The sequence below is a fragment of the Misgurnus anguillicaudatus genome, chromosome 3 (genome assembly GCF_027580225.2).
Source record: "Misgurnus anguillicaudatus chromosome 3, ASM2758022v2, whole genome shotgun sequence".
In the NCBI taxonomy this organism is placed as follows: Eukaryota; Metazoa; Chordata; class Actinopteri; order Cypriniformes; family Cobitidae; genus Misgurnus; species Misgurnus anguillicaudatus.
The window spans coordinates 6,386,077-6,406,678 of NC_073339.2; the positions used below are offsets into that span (position 1 = coordinate 6,386,077).

The 20,602-nt window shown below is 39.0% G+C and overlaps 1 protein-coding gene across 1 annotated transcript; it reads right to left on the reverse strand.

Moving 5' to 3' along the window:
* Positions 1 to 1,250: 1,250 nt before the first annotated feature.
* LOC129445261 (uncharacterized) lies at positions 1,251 to 10,415 on the reverse strand. Its single transcript, XM_055206433.2, has 4 exons — positions 3,560 to 10,415; positions 3,283 to 3,345; positions 3,093 to 3,155; positions 1,251 to 2,869 (listed from the first exon to the last, which is right to left on the reverse strand). The coding sequence occupies exons 1-4, from the start codon at positions 10,413 to 10,415 to the stop codon at positions 2,253 to 2,255; spliced, it is 7,599 nt and encodes a 2,532-aa protein (XP_055062408.2). The 3' UTR covers positions 1,251 to 2,252.
* Between the last annotated feature and the right edge of the window lie 10,187 nt (positions 10,416 to 20,602).

The window sequence follows — 20,602 nt, forward strand, 5'->3', positions numbered from 1 at the left end:
AACTGGAATCTATTAATTTCCTTACTGTCTTTTCTTTGGGTGGAATAATAACTTACTGTAAAACGTTATAGTGATGTGCCAGGGAGGCTCCTGGTTAAATTTGGTTTCACCCAAAGTTTCTTTCTCCACTTTTGCAACATTGGACATTAAAGTTTTATCACCTTGTCATTGTCATAAAGAGTATATAAAAACACCTACACTTCCTAGTAACTGTCACAAATACAACGGTTTGATTGCAGTTCTACAAACAACAGACATCACAAACAACATGTAACAACAAATCCAATCTTTAGAGTCCATCCCTTCCTGACTGGATCTACAGTTCTGTTAGGGTAGAAGCGTTATTAAAACGACTTTGTATAATTGATGTTTTAAAAGAGTAAAAAAAATAATTTAAGGACCGTTGAGGTTTTCATAAAAGTTATTAGATAAAATCTCTTTGCATTTTTTTGAATCCAAACGTTTTTTCACAGTTAGAAAACATGTCTCTCTTCTGGTCTAAACAATTCTCTGGTTATATGTTTATCATAACATCTCAGTCAGTATCTATACTGGACTATGTGTTAAATGTTAAGGTCAAGAAACTTTACAATGTTTTAAAATCTTTAGCAATATATCTATAGATATCAATAGATCTTATACGAAATACAAATTTGATTCAGCGCTTCTTTTAGTTAAAAATACATCACCGTAAAATGTACTCTTAAATTTGTTAGCAGTTACATACATGAGTTTTATGTTACATTGTGTATTTTGAATTAATGTTTATAGCATAATATTCATGTCACATGTGTTATCATGATGGTGTTTTGTACTTGTGCATGACACTGAACGAATGACATCTCTACACGTACATGGCAATGATCTACTGAACAGCCACTGGCAGCATATGGCTGTTTATTTTACCACCTATGTTGGCTGTATGTATTAAGTACAAAGCAGATTTATATTAACAAGCAAGTTAATGAATTACACAGTTTTTGAATTGTAGAGTATACAAAACTTTGCTGCTGTAAAAATATTGTTAAAGAAATACTCATAAAATTTTTCTAAATGTATGGATGTATGGGTAAGTGAATGTAACATGTCTTTACTGCTCCTTATGTAATATATAAAACATTTAAAAGAATAAGTACATTTTAAAAAACAATGATAAATATTTTTTATTATTAATAATTAAAATACATAATTATGCAATTTTAAATTAATATAGACTTGGGTAGTATGTCGGCAGTCTTAAATATCACATCTCAATGATCATATATTTTAAATAAATATATTAAATATATTAAATAAACAATATACAGTAAGATAGTCTTTTGCCTTGTATAATTATATTTGTAGAATAAGTATAAGAACAAAATGCCCCAAACCCAACATTTTTCAGGCACAAATTCAACTACTACAAGAATATAATATAATAATGTGGAACCTGAGCTACAATTTTTAACATTTTAAAAAATTAGTAACTAAATCTTATTGCAAATCCTTAATGTACACATTTAATACATTTTAAACAAAAATCTTAATATTAGGAACATGCATAATAAATATTGGTCAACAACCTATTGGTATAGAAAGAAATGAATAACAGAAAGTGCCCTGCACTAACCAAAGGTAGATACAAAAGACAGACACTGGTAAAATAAACTGGTGCATGGTTCACTGTTATCAGTTATATAAACAGTTAAAAAGCAATACAACTATAGATTTCCCTTTTTCTTTGCAGCAGATGTCTGAGGCATAGGTGCCTTGGGTTTTTCAGCTGGGTTGTTGGGTTTTTGAGTGGGGTTGTTGAATTTTGGAGTTGGGTTTTTGAGTGGGGTAGTTGTGTTTTGGAGTTGGGTTGTTGGGTTTTGCAGCAGGGTTGTTGTGTTTTTGAGTGGGGTTGTTGGGTTTTTCAGCTGGGTTGTTGGGTTTTGGAGTGGGGTTGTTGGGTTTTTCAGCTGGGTTGTTGGGTTTTGGAGTTGGGGTGTTGGGTTTTGGAGTTGGGTTGTTACAAATTCTTGTTGTGGCATTAACAGTGTAAAGACAAGGGGCTTGAGGTGAAAAGAGAAAGCAAGGAAATTAAGGTAATTAATCTCTTACCAGTAATCATACCACAAAAAGCAATGCAATGTTTTGTTTAGTAAATGCAGAAAGAACCAGCAAAGAGAATATGAAAGAAAAGGCTGAGCTCTGTTACTCACTACTATAAATGTGACCAGCAGCATTTGTTTTGTACTTTCCAGATTAGTCTTTTTGATATTGACCTAGATAAAATAAATTACTGTGATTAAAAATGCCAAATATGACATGGCAACATTTATTCCTTTGTTCTTTGCAGCAGTTGTCTGCGGGATAGGAACATTGGGTTTAGGAGTTGGGTTGTTGGGTTTAGGAGTTGGATTGTTGGGTTTTGTAGTTGGGTTGTTGGGTTGTGGAGTTGAGTTGTTGGGTTTTGTAGTTGGGTTGTTGGGATTTGTAGTTGAGTTGTTGGGTTTTGTAGTTGGGTTGTTGGGATTTGTAGTTGGGTTGTGGGGTTTTGTAGTTCGGTTGTTGGGTTTTTCAGCTGGGCTGTTGGGTTGTGGAGTTGAGTTGTTGGGTTTTGTAGTTGGGTTGTTGGGATTTGTAGTTGAGTTGTTGGGTTTTGTAGTTCGGTTGTTGGGATTTGTAGTTGGGTTGTTGGGTTTTGTAGTTGGGTTGTTGGGTTTTGTAGTTGGGTTGTTGGGTTTTTCAGCTGTGTTGTTGGGTTTTGTAGTTGGGTAGTTGGGTTTTGAAGTTGGGTTGTTGGGTTTTGTAGTTGGGTTGTTGGGTGTTTCGGCTGGATTCTTGGGTTTTTGAGTTGGGTTGTTATGACTCCTTGTGGTGGCAGTGTTAAGACAAGAGGCTTGAGGTGAAAAGAGAAAGCAAGGAAATCAAGGTAATTAATCTATTACCAGCACATCAAATCACAAAAAACAATGCAATGTTCTGTTCTGAAAATGCGGAAAGAATCAGAGAAGAGAATATGAAACTAAACGTTTTCTTGCATTTCATGTGTAATGCTTAATTGCAAAGTGGCATTGTAAGGACACAGACCGAAAATGAAAAAGCTGCTTTTTAAAACTCACCTCTAGCATTAGTATCCTTAGTCTTCATATGGACTTTCCTGGATGAATCCTCATGAGATTGACCTGGGTAGAACAAGTGATTATGTTTAAACTATTTATGCATTTTATGTGAATTACAACATGGCATCCTTGAGACATACTGGGAAACAGAGGAGGAAATAGAAAAGAAGAGTCTGAGCTCTTTACTTACCGTTGCCCCTGTTGTCTTTAGCATTGTGTTTGCCTTTGCTTGATGGATCCTTTTGTGATTGACCTTAGTGATAAAGATTATTTTGGTTAATTATTTTCTTGCCATTCAAGTGGAATTCAACATGGCATCCTTGAGACAAATTGAAAAACAGAGGAGGAAATATAACAGAAGAATCTAAGTTCTGTAACTGTTTTCTGCATTTAATGTAAAATACAACATGGAATCCTAAAGACATTTTGGCAAGCAAAGGGGGAAATATAAAATATGTGTTACTCACAGTTGTCTTCAGGATTATTTTTGTCTTCGCTGGATGAATCTTTTTCAGAGTGACCTTTACTTCTTGTTGTGCCTAAAACAGGAGTTGTGCTGTGATGTGAGTTGGTGCTTACAGCAGATTGTGTGGTGGGGCCTATGGCAGATTTTGAGGTGCGGATTGAGGAAGAACTTGTGCCATCAGACAGACTTGAGGTTGCGGTGTGGTGCTGTGATCCTGAGCTAGTTGTATCACTTCTTGTTGTGCCCAAAACAGGGGTTTTACTGTGGCTTACAGCAGATTCTGTGATGGTGCTTGAGGATGTGCCTAAAACAGGGGTTGTGCTTTGGCTTAAGATGTTGCTTACAGCAGATTCTGTGGTGGGACTTGAGGCAGATTTTGAGTTGTGGATCGAGGAAGAACTTGTGACATCAGACACACCTGAGGTTGTGGTGTGGTGCCGTGATCCTGATCTAGTTGTATCACTTCTTGTTATGGTCAAAACGGGGGTTTCACTGTGGCTTACAGCAGATCCTGTGATGGGACTTGAGGCAGATTTTGAGTTGTGGATCGAGGAAGAACTTGTGACATCAGACACACCTGAGGTTGTGGTGTGGTGCCGTGATCCTGAGCTAGTTGTATCACTTCTTGTTATGGTCAAAACGGGGGTTTCACTGTGGCTTACAGCAGATCCTGTGGTGGGACTTGAGGCAGATTTTGAGTTGTGGATTGAGGAAGAACTTGTGCCATCAGACACACCTGAGGTTGTGGTGTGGTGCTGTGATCCTGACCTAGATGTATCACTTTTTGTTGTGTCTAAAGCAAAGGGTTTCCTGTGGCTGGAGCTGGTGCTTACAGCAGATCCTGTGGTGGTGCTTGAGGATGTGCCTAAAACAAGGGTTGTGCTGTGGCTTGAGATGTTGCTTACAGCAGATTCTGTGGTGGGACTTAAGGCAGATTTTGAGTTGTGGATTGATGAAGAACTTGTGACATCAGACACACCTGAGTTTATGGTGTGGTGCCGTGATCCTGAGCTAGTTGTATCACTTCTTGTTATGGTCAAAACGGGGGTTTCACTGTGGCTTACAGCAGATCCTGTGGTGGGACTTGAGGCAGATTTTGAGTTGTGGATCGAGGAAGAACTTGTGACATCAGACACACCTGAGGTTGTGGTGTGGTGCCGTGATCCTGAGCTAGTTGTATCACTTCTTGTTATGGTCAAAACGGGGGTTTCACTGTGGCTTACAGCAGATCCTGTGGTGGGACTTGAGGCAGATTTTAAGTTGTGGATTGAGGAAGAACTTGTGACATCAGGCACACCTGAGGTTGCGGTGTGGTGCCGTGATCCTGAGCTAGTTGTATCACTTCTTGTTATGGTCAAAATGGGGGTTTCAGTGTGGCTTACAGCAGATCCTGTGGTGGGACTTGAGGCAGATTTTGAGTTGTGGATTGAGGAAGAACTTGTGCCATCAGACACACCTGAGGTTGTGGTGTGGTGCTGTGATCCTGACCTAGATGTATCACTTTTTGTTGTGTCTAAAGCAAAGGGTTTCCTGTGGCTGGAGCTGGTGCTTACAGCAGATCCTGTGGTGGTGCTTGAGGATGTGCCTAAAACAAGGGTTGTGCTGTGGCTTGAGATGTTGCTTACAGCAGATTCTGTGGTGGGACTTAAGGCAGATTTTGAGTTGTGGATTGATGAAGAACTTGTGACATCAGACACACCTGAGGTTATGGTGTGGTGCCGTGATCCTGAGCTAGTTGTATCACTTCTTGTTATGGTCAAAACGGGGGTTTCACTGTGGCTTACAGCAGATCCTGTGGTGGGACTTGAGGCAGATTTTGAGTTGTGGATGGAGGAAGAACTTGTGACATCAGACACACCTGAGGTTGTGGTGTGGTGCCGTGATCCTGAGCTAGTTGTATCACTTCTTGTTATGGTCAAAACGGGGGTTTCACTGTGGCTTACAGCAGATCCTGTGGTGGGACTTGAGGCAGATTTTGAGTTGTGGATCGAGGAAGAACTTGTGACATCAGACACACCTGAGGTTGTGGTGTGGTGCCGTGATCCTGAGCTAGTTGTATCACTTCTTGTTATGGTCAAAACGGGGGTTTCACTGTGGCTTACAGCAGATCCTGTGGTGGGACTTGAGGCAGATTTTGAGTTGTGGATTGAGGAAGAACTTGTGCCATCAGACACACCTGAGGTTGTGGTGTGGTGCTGTGATCCTGACCTAGATGTATCACTTTTTGTTGTGTCTAAAGCAAAGGGTTTCCTGTGGCTGGAGCTGGTGCTTACAGCAGATCCTGTGGTGGTGCTTGAGGATGTGCCTAAAACAAGGGTTGTGCTGTGGCTTGAGATGTTGCTTACAGCAGATCCTGTGGTGGGACTTGAGGCAGATTTTGAGTTGTGGATTGAGGAAGAACTTGTGCCATCAGACACACCTGAGGTTGTGGTGTGGTGCTGTGATCCTGACCTAGATGTATCACTTTTTGTTGTGTCTAAAGCAGAGGTTTTCCTGTGGCTGGAGCTGGTGCTTACAGCAGATCCTGTGGTGGTGCTTGAGGATGTGCCTAAAACAAGGGTTGTGCTGTGGCTTGAGATGTTGCTTACAGCAGATTCTGTGGTGGGACTTAAGGCAGATTTTGAGTTGTGGATTGATGAAGAACTTGTGCCATCAGACAAACTTGAGGTTATGGTGTGGTGCTGTGATCCTGAGCTAGTTGTATCACTTCTTGTTGTGCCCAAAACAGGGTTTTTACTGTGGCTTACAGCAGATTCTGTGGTGGTGCTTGAGGTGGTGCCTAAAACAGGGGTTGTGCTTTGACTTGAGATGTTGCTTACAACAGATTCTGTGGTGGGACTTGAGGCAGATTTTGAGTTGTGGATTGAGGAAGAACTTGTGCTATCAGACACACCTGATGTTGTGGTGTGGTGCTGTGATCCTGAGCTAGTTGTATCACTTCTTGTTGTGCCCAAAACAGGGGTTTTACTGTGGCTTACAGCAGATTCTGTGGTGGTGCTTGAGGTGGTGCCTAAAACAGGGGTTGTGTTTTGGCTTGAGATGTTGCTTACAACAGATTCTGTGGTGGGACTTGAGGCAGATTTTGAGTTGTGGATTGAGGAAGAACTTGTGCCATCAGACACACCAGAGGTTGTGATGTGGTGCTGTGATCCTGCGCTAGATGTGAAACTTCCTGTTGTGCCTACGACAGATGTTTGGTCAGCAGATTCTGTGGTCAGGTTTGAGGCAGAGGTTGAGGTGTGGCTTGAGGAAGAGCTTGTGCCATCAGACAACCCTAATGCTGTGGTGGGGTGCTGTGATCCTGAGCTTGTTTTATCACTTCTTGTTGTGTCCAAAACAGGGGTTTTACTGTGGCTTACAGCAGATTCTGTGATGGTGCTTGAGGTGGTGCCTAAAACAGGGGTTGTGCTTTGGCTTGAGATGTTGCTTACAGCAGATTCTGTGGTGGGACTTGAGGCAGATTTTGAGTTGTGGATTGAGGAAGAACTTGTGCCATCAGACACAACTGATGTTGTGGTGTGGTGCTGTGATCCTGAGCTAGTTGTATTACTTCTTCTTGTGCCTAAGACAGGGGTTGTGCTATGGCTTGAGGGGGTGCTTACAGCAAATACAGTAGTGGCACTTGAGGTGGTGCTTACAGCAGATTCTGTGGTGGGGCTTGATGTGGTTCTAACAGCAGATTCCGTGGTGGTGCTTGATGTGGTTCTAACAGCAAATTCTTGGGTGGGGCTTGATGCAGATGTTGAGGTGTGGCTTGAAGAAGAGCTTGTGCCATCAGAAACCCCTAAGGTTTTGATATGGGGCTGTGTTCCTGAGCTATATGTATCACTTCTTGTTGTGCTTAAAACAGAGGTTGTCGTGTGGTGCTGTGATCCTGAGCTTGTTGTATCACTTTTTGTTGTACTTAAAACAGATCTTGTGATGTGGTGCTGTGATCCTGAGCTAGATGTAAAACTTCCTGTTGTGCCTAAGACAGGTGTTTGGTCAGCAGATTCTGTGGTCAGGCTTGAGGCAGAGGTTGAGGTGTGGCTTGAGGAAGAGCTTGTGCCATCAGACACCCCTAATGCTGTGGTGGGGTGCTGTGATCCTGAGCTTGTTTTATCACTTCTTGTTGTGCCTATAACAGGGGTTTTACTGTGGCTTACAGCAGATTCTGTGGTGGTGCTTGAGGTGGTGCCTAAAACAAGGATTGTGCTTTGACTTGAGATGTTGCTTACAAAAGATTCTGTGGTGGGACTTGAGGCAGATCTTGAGTTGTGGATTGAGGAAGAACTTGTGCCATCAGAGAAACCTGAGGTTGTGGTGTGGTGCTGTGATCCTGAGCTAGTTGTATCACTTCTTGTTGTGCCCAAAACAGGGGTTTTACTGTGGCTTACAGCAGATTCTGTGATGGTGCTTGAGGTGGTGCCTAAAACAGGGGTTGTGCTTTGGCTTGAGATGTTGCTTACAACAGATTCTGTGGTGGGACTTGAGGCAGATCTTGAGTTGTGGAGTGAGGAAGAACTTGTGCCATAAGACACACCTGATGTTGTGGTGTGGTGCTGTGATCCTGAACTAGTTGTATCACTTCTTGTTGTGTCTAAAGCAGAGGTTTTACTGTGGATGGAGCTGGTGCTTACAGCAGATCCTGTGGTTGTGCTTAAGGATGTGCTTAAAACATGGGTTGTGCTGTGGCTTACAGCAGATTCTGTGGTGGGACTTAAGGCAGATTTTGAGTTGTGTATTGAGGAAGAACTTGTGCCATCAGACACACCTGAGGTTGTGGTGTGGTGCGGTGATCCTGAGCTAGTTGTATCACTTCTTCTTGTGTCTAAAGCAGAGGTTTTACTGTGGCTGGAGCTGGTGCTTACAGCAGATCCTGTGGTGGTGCTTAAGGATGTGCCTAAAACAGGGGTTGTGCTGTGGTTTGAGATGTTGCTTACAGCAGATTCTGTGGTGGGACTTAAGGCAGATTTTGAGTTGTGTATTGAAGAAGAACTTGTGCCATCAGATCCACCTGAGGTTGTGGTGGGGTGCTGTGATCCTGAGCTTGTTTTATCACTTCTTGTTGTGCCTATAACAGGGGTTTTACTGTGGCTTACAGCAGATTCTGTGGTGGTGCTTGAGGTGGTGCCTAAAACAGGGATTGTGCTTTGACTTGAGATGTTGCTTACAACAGATTCTGTGGTGGGACTTGAGGCAGATTTTGAGTTGTGGATTGAGGAAGAACTTGTGCCATCAGACACACCTGAGGTTGTGGTGTGGTGCTGTGATCCTGAACTAGTTGTATCACTTCTTGTTGTGCCCAAAACAGGGGTTTTACTGTGGCTTACAGCAGATTCTGTGGTGGTGCTTGAAGTGGTGCCCAAAACAGGGGTTGTGCTTTGGCTTGAGATGTTGCTTACAGCAGATTCTGTCGTGGGACTTGAGGCAGATTTTGAGGTGTGGATTGAGGAAGAACTTGTGCCATTAGACAAACTTGAGGTTGTGGTGTGGTGCTGTGATCCTGAGCTAGTTGTATCACTTCTTCTTGTGTCTAAAGCAGAGGTTTTACTGTGGCTGGGGCTGGTGCTTACAGCAAATCCTGTGGTGGTGCTTGAGGATGTGCCTAAAACAGGGGTTGTGCTGTGGCTTGAGATGTTGCCTACAGCAGATTCTGTGGTGGGACTTAAGGCAGATTTTGAGTTGTGGATTGAGGAAGAACTTGTGCCATCAGACACACCTGATGTTGTGGTGTGGTGCTGTGATCTTGAGCTAGTTGTATCACTTCTTCTTGTGCCTAAGACAGGAGTTGTGCTATGGCTTGAGGTGGTGCTTACAGCAAATACCGTGGTGGCACTTGAGGTGGTGCTTACAGCAGATTCTGTGGTGGGGCTTGAGGTGGTTCTAACAGCAAATTCTTGGGTGAGGCTTGATGCAGATGTTGAGGTGTGGCTTGAAGAAGAGCTTGTGCCATCAGAAACCCCTAAGGTTTTTATGTGGGGCTGTTTTCCTAAGCTAGATGTATCACTTCTTGTTGTGCTTAAAACAGAGGTTGTCGTGTGGTGCTGTGATCCTGAACTTGTTGTATCACTTTTTATTGTGCTTAAAACAGATCTTGTGATGTGGTGCTGTGATCCTGAGCTAGATGTAAAACTTTCTGTTGTGCTTACGAGAGATGTTTGGTCAGCAGATTCTGTGGTCAGGCTTAAGGTGGTGCTTACAACAAATTCTGTGGTGGGGCTTGAGGCAGAGGTTGAGGTGTGGCTTGAGGAAGAGCTTGTGCCACCAGACACCCCTAATGCTGTGGTGGGGTGCTGTGATCCTGAGCTTGTTTTATCACTTCTTGTTATGCCTTTAACAGGGGTTGTGCGGTGGCTTGAGGTGGTGCTTACAGTCGATTCTGTGGTCAGGCTTGAGGTGGTGCTAACAGTAGATTCTGTGATGGGACTTGAATCAGATGTTAAGGTGTGGCTTGAGGAAGAGCTTATGCCATCAGACTTTCCTGAGGTTGTGGTGTGGTGCTGTGATCCCGAGCTTGTTTTATCACTTCTTGTTGTGCCTAAAACAGGGGTTGTGTTGTGTCTTGAGGTGGTGCTTATAGCAGATTCTATGGTGGGGTTTGATGCAGAGGTTGAGGTGTGGCTCGAGGAAGAGCTTGTGCCATCAGACACCCCTGATATTGTGTTTTGGTGTTGTGATCCCGAGTTAGTTGTATCACTTTTTGTTGTGCCGTGGCTTTGGGTGTAGCTTTTAGCAGTTTCTGTGGTGGGGCTTGATGCAAATGTTAAGGTGTTTGATGAAGAATTTGTAATTGGGCTTGGGGCAGTGGTAGTTTTGCCTTCCCTTGAGGAATTCTCAGAAGCTTTACCTTGGCGAAAATAAAATAATATGTACATAATAATTACACACAGCACACACTCATATATTTTGCCAAAAATCAATTTTATTTTGTATGCAATTAATCGCGATTAATCTTTTCCCAGCCCTAAAAATAATGTAATTAAACCTTATGTGAAATACAACATGGCCTTCTGTTACACTCTGAGCCATTTCTTATTTCTGCCTGAATTTGGTATGCCCAAATTTAAAATCTCATAAACACATACAGTGGAGTAAATGTAAATTTTTTATGTCTTTTTACAGGAAACCCCTCCAAATTTTATAAAACACTGTTGAAAGTGTTAAACATGTATGTGTTGTCAGTCCTAATAAACACGAAAATAAATAGGCGCTTTTTGATTTTTTTTCCAAAAGTCTGAAACTGTATAAACTCTGGCCCTGGGTACCCCAGAAACCTGCAGATAGTTTTGTTTGATTCCAGCTAATGTCAGCTTGTAGAAGAAAAAGGAAATTTGTCTCTATCATAATCTATGCAAAACAACTATTCTATTCCAACTTAAGGTAGGAATAATACTCTTTTTGTATTCAATTTCCACCTAAAAACATTTGAAGTGTTTCCATACCCACATACAGTGAAATAAATAGCTTGTTGTATGCCAGAGTTATTCTAATTTAACTGAAGGGTTGGAAAATATATATTGTTTAATATTATAAAAGTACTTTGTTTTGTTTTGCACATACATTAAATAGCAAGGAATTATTCATGCACACAACCAAAGAAAACACTGTAAATGGGCTAATTTTGTAGAGGAGAAAATAAGGTAAAAGATGATGTAGCATTTCACTTGTAAGTTTACAAAAGACCATTTCTTTCCTCATTATTCACTTGACTATTGTCGGATATTTGATTTGATTCATTTGATATAAGACTTGTCCATATTTGTCATATTAGAAAAATATGAAATATATGAATATTAAATAATATATTTTTTGGGGGAATAGTTTAAATTAAGTGTAAATAACTTTTTTACAGTAAAATATATGTCTTACTCAAAATATATGGTTACTCAACTGCTTTTTCCTATTTTCAAACCATTTTCGCTTCGATTTAGGGTTAGATTTGATGTTTGCGTTAGCATGTCACTTTAACTATTGGTTTATAAAAAAGTTTACTGATTTATTCTTTTATATTTTCTCAACTTTAAACAATTGTCGCCTGGCGGTTTCATAACCCTAGGTTAATTTCAGGGATAACCCGCATCTAAATTACAAGTCTAAATCACCCCTTTGTTAAAAGTGGGGGTTAAAATGAAGAACCCAGGGTTAAGCGCCATGTGAAAAGCCTAAGAGAGAAATGAGTGAAGATAAAAGAAAAAGTTTTGCGATGTTACTCACTACTGTCAGATTGCTCCTCAGAACTTTTGTCTTCACTGGATGAATCCTTACTAGATTGACCTTTGTGAAATAAATCATTGTAATTAAACATTTTCAGCTTTTTTTATTATTTAACACGATATGTTTAAGACTTTGTGAGTAACGGAGGACGGAATATGAAAGAAAAGTTCAGCTGTGTTACTCACTACTGTCAGATTGCTCATCATAACTTTGGTCTTCACTGGATGAATCCGAACTAGATTGACCTTTGTGAAAAAAATCATTGTGATTAAACATTTTACAGCTTTTTTTAAATTTATCGCGATATGTTTAAGACTTTGTGAGTAACGGAGGACGGAATATGAAAGAAAAAGTTCATCTTTGTTACTACTGTCAGATTGCTCATCAGAACTTTGGTCTTCACTGGATGAATCCGAACTAGATTGATCTTTGTGAAATAAATCATTGTGATTAAACATTTTTCAGCTTTTTAAAAATTTAACGCGATATGTTTAAGACTTTGTGAGTAACGGAGGACAGAATATGAAAGAAAAGTTCAGCTGTGTTACTCACTACTGTCAGATTGCTCATCAGAACTTTGGTCTTCACTGGATGAATCCTTACTAGATTGACCTTTGTGAAATAAATTATTGTGATTAAACATTTTTCTGCATTTGTATGTGAAATAAAATATGGCAACATTAAAGCGATACTCCACCCAAATATCAAAATTACTCTATGATTTACTCACCACAAGTCCATCATCTTTCAGACAAACACATTAGGAGTTATTTTAGTTGCTATTCCAAGCTTTATAATGGTAGATAAAGGGATCAGGGAACAACTTCTGACTTTAAACCCCAAAAAAGTTGAGTCCAAGGTGGCATCATTACAGGAAGCTTGTTATTACAATTTATAAAGATTGAAATATGGATTTTTACAAAATCACATTGATTACCCACAGAAGACCTTTATTAACCCATTGGAGCCATTGGAGTATGGCAAGAGTATGCCTTTAAGACAAAGAGGAAAAAAGGAATATGAAAAAGAAGGCTGAGCTCTGTTACTCACTGCTATGACTGTGACTCTCAGAACTTCTTGTGTCTTCACTGGATGAATCCATTTGACATTCACCTTGTCAAAACAGAAGATGGTAATTTACTTTTTATGTGAATACTGTGTGAAAGAAAACATGGCTACATGACATACCCAAGACACCGAAAAAGCAGGAAATATAAAAGAGACTCACATTTGACAATGGTTTCGTCAGCTCTCGACGTGTCTTCACTGGATGAATCCTTAATAGATTGATCTTCATTAAATAGAAAAAGATAATTGAGATTAAACTTTAATCTGCATATCATGTCAAAAAACACGGCATCCTGAAAACAGAGAGAAAAATAGGAGGAAATATGAAAGCAAAGGCACCCCTCTACAACTCACGTTTAGCCTTATGTCGATGAAGATGTCGATGTCGATGTCCATTTGTTTTATGTTTCCTAGATGAATCTTTGTGAAAGTGACCTTGGTGAAAAAGGTTATTGTGATTACCATTTTGTTTGCATTTCTTGTGAAATATAAAATGACAACATAACTCTCTTTAAGGTATATTCCACCCAATTTGTGGTATCCTCACAAAATAGCATAAAATCCCATTTACTTTTCATTTTCATGGTTGACTGTGGAACTTTATTACAAACTACGCAGTCTCATGAAATTTTGTACCTATAGTCACAATTTTTTGTGATAATGTCATGAATTTCCACGTGTCCGCATTTCTGTGTATGTGTCATTTCACGTATTGGTTACTCAACTGCTTTTTCCTATTTACGAGTTAGATTTGCGCTGCGTCCAAAACCGCCTACCGCAAATCAAGATTCACAACTAAAAGAATTTTGGCAAACTGGAATAAAGCAGAAGTCAGGAAGCTCACCATTATCTGCGCTGAAGCTAAGAACATTCACCAGCATGACAGGACAGTATATCATGTGCTTCTTATGATCTTGACATGAACAAAAATGCCTGCACCTGGTTTCTTGAGAGAGATAATTAGCAAATTTCAGACGCTGTGGAAAAAACGACTAAATGCAGGACTTCTTTGGCAATCATTGGCAGTGTGAATGAACCAAAAATCAACGCGATCGTGGACAAATCTCAAATGCATTTTCCGTAATCTCTGTGTGAAAATGGCTAGAGAGAAACATAGGAGGGAATTACAAAAGGTTGAAACTCACGTGTGGCCTTATGATGTCTACCATTTGTTTGGTGTTTCCTGGATGTCTTTTTATCCGAGTAACCTCGGTAAAGATATTATTGTGATTAAAATTTTTGTCTGCATTTCATGTAAAATATGACAAGGCAACATGGCATCCTTAAGACTTAGACTGGTCACACACGTGAAGATTTTAAGCCTGATTTGCACCCTCAGCGAACAGAAACAGACAAGTTAATATGAAAAGAAAAGCTGAGCTCTATTACTCACTGCTGTCAGAGTGATCATCTGAACTTGTTTCGTCTTCACTGGATGAATCCTTACTAGATTGACCTTTGTAAAAGAAATAATTGTGTTTTTTTTAATTAGCATTTATTTTGTGTGCAATATAACCTGTCAACATAGTATCTTTAAGACATAGTGACAAACAGAGAAGTGAATATGAAAGGAAAAGCTCATCTCTGTTATGCTGTATTTACACCAGCCGCAGTAGAGGCCTCAAGCGCGAGTGATTTCAATGTTAAGTCAATGTAAAGCACATTGACGCACGTCTGAAGGTCTCGCGGATGAGGCGTTTGGCGCGGAAGACGCAATTCCGCCTCATTCGCACGTCTGGCGCGGTACGTGCGAATTGTGCTTTTTGTGCATTTTGCGTTTGACGCGAATTTACGTCTGAAAGGCGAGTTGAAAAATTTGAACTTTGGCGGATTTTCATGCTGCGTCAACCAATCAGGACCCTGCTTGCTGCTGTGACGGCAGCCCCACCCAGAGTCACTCATTTAACATGAAGGAATGCTTGATATTGTCCGTAAGCAGTCACCCAGAGCTATACGACACAAGTTCTTATTTCTATAGAGACAGGAATAAAAAGGACCTCGCTTGGAAGAGTGTCAGTGAGGACATTGGGCAACCTGGTAAGTTGTAAATACACATTTCCCTTTTGAGTCACGTGAAGTTTATCGACCTGCGCCGTTTATTTTCCCCCTATAGTAAGGTTACCAAGTACAAACCGGTAACTCTCTTGATAAATGCACAATCAACATCAGTCATCTTGCAAACAGACAACCCAATAGCACTTGCCCCTCCCACAAGAAGTGGATTTTGCCTCTGATGCAAGTCAAATGCTTGCTTTTTCACTCTAGACGCGCGAATGCATTCAAACTGTTCAATTGGCAAACTAGGCGGGGTAGACACGATTTTGACGCCTCAAACGCGGTTGGTGTAAACGCAGCATTACTCACTGCTGTCAGAGTGTTCATCAGAACTTGTTTTATTTTCACTGGATGAATACTTTCGAGAGAGACTGGCCTTCGTAAAATAAATTATTGTGATTAAACTTTATTCTGCATATCACATCAAATACAACATGGCCATGTGACACAGAGAGAAACATAGAAGGGAAAATGAAAAGGAAAGATGCAACAACATTATGATTTGTTTAATATATCTTAATACATGGAGTTTCACGTTTGTGGGGCACCTACCGGCAGACAGGGAAACTGCATACTTTAAGATTAGCAAGGAAGTGGGACCTCAACGTTCAAATATGGCTTAAATGAATTCAAAATATTTTAGCCTCAAGCTACTCAGTCTACCCTCTAAAGTAGTAAGATAAGACAAATAAAATAGGAAAATATGAATGATATTATTTTTATTTGATTCATAGCTCAGTCAGACAAAGTCATGTTTGGCTCTGGTCTAGGGGGGCAGTGCCCCCTGCCTCCTCCCCAAACTCCACCAATGTATTTTCTGAATGAATCTTAATGAGATTGACATTGCTTAAATAGATCAAATAGATTAACTATGTTTCCTGAAGACACACAGATTGAAAGAGAATGTAACATTAAGGAATGTTAAAGCTGTGTTACCACTTTCAATGAGATCAGTGTTCCTTTGGTCTTTTTTGGATGATTCCTCTTGAGAATCTTCTGGAGCCATCTTACATTTTATCCGAACCTTTCCTTCGCTCATACTGGACACCAGAAGAACTAGAGTCAATAGTACCAGCATCTTCACAGGGATATTCGCCATTTCTCTTCGATACCTGTAAATACTGAGAGAAAGGATAAAGAGTTGCCTTTATTAGCTAAATCAAATCAATATTTGGCTTCATCAATCAGTATTTTGGCCACCATTTGGCTTTAAAATGGTTTTTGTCCTTTGTACACCTGTACAGAATTTAAAGGGTAACTAAACCTTAAACCAACTTTTTTAGTTAATGATCTGTAAGAATGATGCTTTATTAGTGCTGTTCATTGATTTTAGTAAGTTTTTTGACATTTGGATATAAAGTGTTTCAATAATACTATATATGGTGTAAAAACGTCTGAGTGCTGCCCTCTTCAGGTTGAACAGTGGCTACTGCAGCTGAATTTTCCTATTCGATGTTGGGTCCAAAAAATAACTTGTGATGTAAACAGGTTCAAGCTCACCACACCCTTGTTATGATCTCACCACACACTTGGTACGAGCTTAGTTCGTCCCCTCTATCTCCATTGGGATCTGCCCACTTTTCTTGCATTTTTCAAATATTGCCAGTGGGTGGAGTCAGGCTTTGACCAGGGGTTTAGTTACACTTTAAAGGGAACATGAAAATCTGACTTTTTTCATGTTTATGTCTTGTAATTGGGTCCCCTGTGCATCTACCAATCTAGAAAACGTGAAAAAGGTCAACCCAGTAAACCATTCTCTGCAAGCATGTGAAAAATTAATTCATTCAGATTTTGCTCTTGTTGTGACGTAGAAAGCAGGTCTTATTACAATAAAAGGCCCCTAAATCTGCACTATCCAATTACGGCACTGACATTTAGCGCAGAAAAAGATAATAATTGGAGAGGAAATATTCCTCAGCACAATTGAGTTTCAATTTCAACAAACCACCATTATGCTGATCAGTGTTTGCGTTTTATCAGCTCATATGCATTCTAAAGGACACACCCAAAACTGCACATTTTTGCTCACACCTACAAAGTGGCAATTTTAACATGCTATAATAAATTATCTTTGGGGTATTTTGAGCTTAAATTTCACATACGTACTCTGGGAACACCAAAGACTGCTTTTACATCTTAAAAAAGTCTTGTAAATTGTCCCATTTAGGGTACCTTTACAGGTAAATTCTTCTAAGCATCTGAGGTATGTTGTCACAGTTATTTAAGCTGTCTCTGTTTTTTCTGTCTCTCGTAAAATTCCAGGCCCGTCCTCCCATTTATCTTAACAGGCATAAAATAAGGTGTTATTGAAGAGCTAAATTCATATAAGCTGTATAACCAAATTTGTCCAATGATTGCAATTACCTTATGTCAGGCGAATGGCTTCAGTGTACAAATGAAAAACGAGCTAGCCGAAGGCGCTGACTGATGCTGACTGACGGCAGCCCTGATGTTCAATGCCCTGAAGTCTTATATATCTACGCACTGTGGAAACGCTCATGTTTTGACAAATTTCCTCACATATAGCTATAATATTTACTGTATTTTTATAATGTGACTTCAATAAATCTTCTTCAACTGAGTCTGTAGGGATCCTTATGACTCATTTTTTTCCAAACCACATTTCTTGTGCCAATTACACTCCAAAATTGCAGAGTTATTTTCAACTCTGCATTGGGTCAAAAGGGACAAATCTAGCTGTTGGGTTAAATTAACCCAGAAAATGTTTATATTTGACCCATAGAGTTAAGGCAACCCAGAATTTTGGGTTGAAACAACCCAGCATAGGTTAAATTACAACCCAAAGGGTTGGGTTCATCCGCTTTTGACCAAAAACTGGGTTGAAAGTAACCCAGCATGTTTTAGAGTCTATACACTTGATCTAGTAAGGAATAATGAGAGTATTGCACAACCAATTTCCTTTGTCTTAATTTTCATTGGTAATCCAACAACCAATTCTTTTTTCATTCATAAAATGTATAAACTATTTTACAAATAACTAAATTCAAATAAAAAAGTCAAATAAAAAATTTAATATTTTGATGAAATATGTACAAAGGTGTACACCACAATGACCAAAAAGATATCTAATTCAAATCAAGCAGAGTTTATTATAATGAATCTTACCAGACTTTGTTGTTGGAGAAGCAGATGCAACTTTACTGAGCCCCATCATTTTTATATTTATAACCATCTACTCCACCTCCAGCCACACCTGTGCTATGTGTACAACCCACCATTTGATATTTTTGTCAAAATCACAGTTGGCATGCGAAAAAGAATGTCATTTCCTTTATCTGGTTCTTTCACATCTTTAACCGTTTTAATAAAATTTCTGTATAGCTGCTCCAGCAGGTTTTGTCGCATTTTGCTTTGATGCGGATGTAGTTTTTCCCTTGAAAGTTAGTAAAAACAAACTAGACATGGTCTCACAACAGTAACCAGAGGTAAACTATGATATTTCTTTTTCTAATAAAAAACATGTTTTCCTCTCTTTTAGATGTCCATTTTGCTTGATTCAGACTTCATAAAAAATTTTTATTTAAAAAACCAGCTGTAGTAAGTCCTCTTTAACGCTCATTTAGCATCCTTTGCCTCAAGACCACCAAGTTACATTCCCGCACATACACTACATTGCGGTAACAAGAAATCATTCAATTTAAATTTATTTGTTTTTAAATGTTATTCATTTCTGATTCTAACTCATGCCTTGTGGCCCTGAGGCACAACATAGTACAAAAAATACCACCGCATTATTACATAAACCTGACTAAACTTTATGACTGAAATACCAAACGTCTGGATTCTTATAAATAAGTAGATTATAGAAATATAGAAAGGCCTATATATTTATGGGTTAATAACACTTATTTAGGCTTATGTGCACAGTTCTGATTTTTGTAAGGAATTAGGAAGTGACCATATAAAGCAATCTCTAACACTAAAGATGTAAAACTATAGACTTTACAGAAAATGAAAAGAAATTAGCTAAAACTTATTAATAGACACTGATTATGATGAAAGAAATTCATTTGTATGTTTAAAAATTGTGGTTAAACCACATAAGAAACAGGGGGCGTATTACAGAAACTTTCTATCTTAGGTCTTAACTTATGTTAAGATTTTTCACAAATTCATATTACAGAAGCAAATCTTAAATTGATTTAGGATTCTCATCATATTTTACCAAATCTTATCTCATCTCTAGTTAGGAAATCCCAAATCGCTTAATCATGTTCGGCTATCAACTCTCATGTCTGTTACCAAGCAACCAGCAATGAGTGAGCTACTGCTACAGTAAACAAAAGAATTGTCCTTTTAATTTCAATGGGCCAGAAAAATACATTTTATTAAGTTCATAGTAATCATAGTCTGTGTTTTTTGTATTAGTGTTTTAGCACATCATCTATCAGTTACTATTCAATTTAAACATTTAGCAAATGCGACTTACAAAAACTAAAAAAATTATTCTTCCTAAGTGCTAGGATACTATTGTACATTTCAACATTTGATAGAGACATGACAAGAAATAGATGCTGAGTCAAGTGTGTACTGTATTCACTATAATCCCATCAAGTGTTCACAGATAAGATAAGTGTTTTTTAATAATGAGGGATGACAGAAATTGAAAGATCGCTCCACTAGTGAGAAACATTGTGATTATGTGAATGTGTGAAGGTCAAAAACAAGAGTAATCCAAAAACAAACATTGATGTTTTTCATCCTCCACTTTGTTAAAAATGTAATATCATTCTTCTGCAGCTCTATCATAATGTGATTGTTTCAGCTGGCTATCATTAAAGTTTTAAGTTAGGACACCTGTGAGGTTACCGTAAAGTTAAGACCGTTTTAGGATGATTTGTCAAGTTAGGATGCTTCTGTAATACCACTTTCCTATCTGCAGTTAAGATAAGATAATGCATTTAGGAACATCATTCTGTAATAGCTTTTGTCTTAATGAGTTCCTAACTGAAATTACCATGGTTACCAAGATAAGATAAGATTTTAAACTTAGGACTTTTAGGAAATACGCCCCCAGTATAATTAAGACGGATGAAAGAAATATAGGTGGAGTTGGGGTGGAGCTGAAATGGTAGCAGTGTCACAGGAGTGGGGTAAATATATACTTGATTGACAGGTATATAATAAATAAATAATAATCTATTTAAAGGCCTGCAGTTCTTTGCATGTTGTTGTGGGGTCTTGTGTGACCTCTTGGACGAGTCTTTGCTGCTCTTTTGGGTCAGCCGGCCACTCCTAGGAAGGTTCACCACTGTTCCGTGTTTTTGCCATTTGTAGATAATGGGTCGCTGGAGTCCAAAATCTTTAGAAATGGATTTATAACCTTTTCCAGACTTCCATTTTTAATTGATCTCAATTACTTTTTCTCAATTGTTCCTGTATATTTTGGGATCTCAACATGATGTGTACAGTGTAAAATAATATTTTAAATTTTTTACATACTTTTACATTTTCTTGATGAGCAAAAATAATTTTTTTCTTAAGTCATACAGGGAGTGCAGAATTATTAGGCAAGTTGTATTTTTGAGAATTACTTTTGTTATTGTACAACTACAGTGCTCTTGGTCAATTCAAAATGTTAACAAACCCTCAAACCTGAACATTTAAGTAGTAAATGTGAAATTTTGGCTCTCTTAAGAGAATATTTCTATGTACATCATTATTAGGCAACTATTAGTGTGCAGAATTATTAGGCAACTAAATG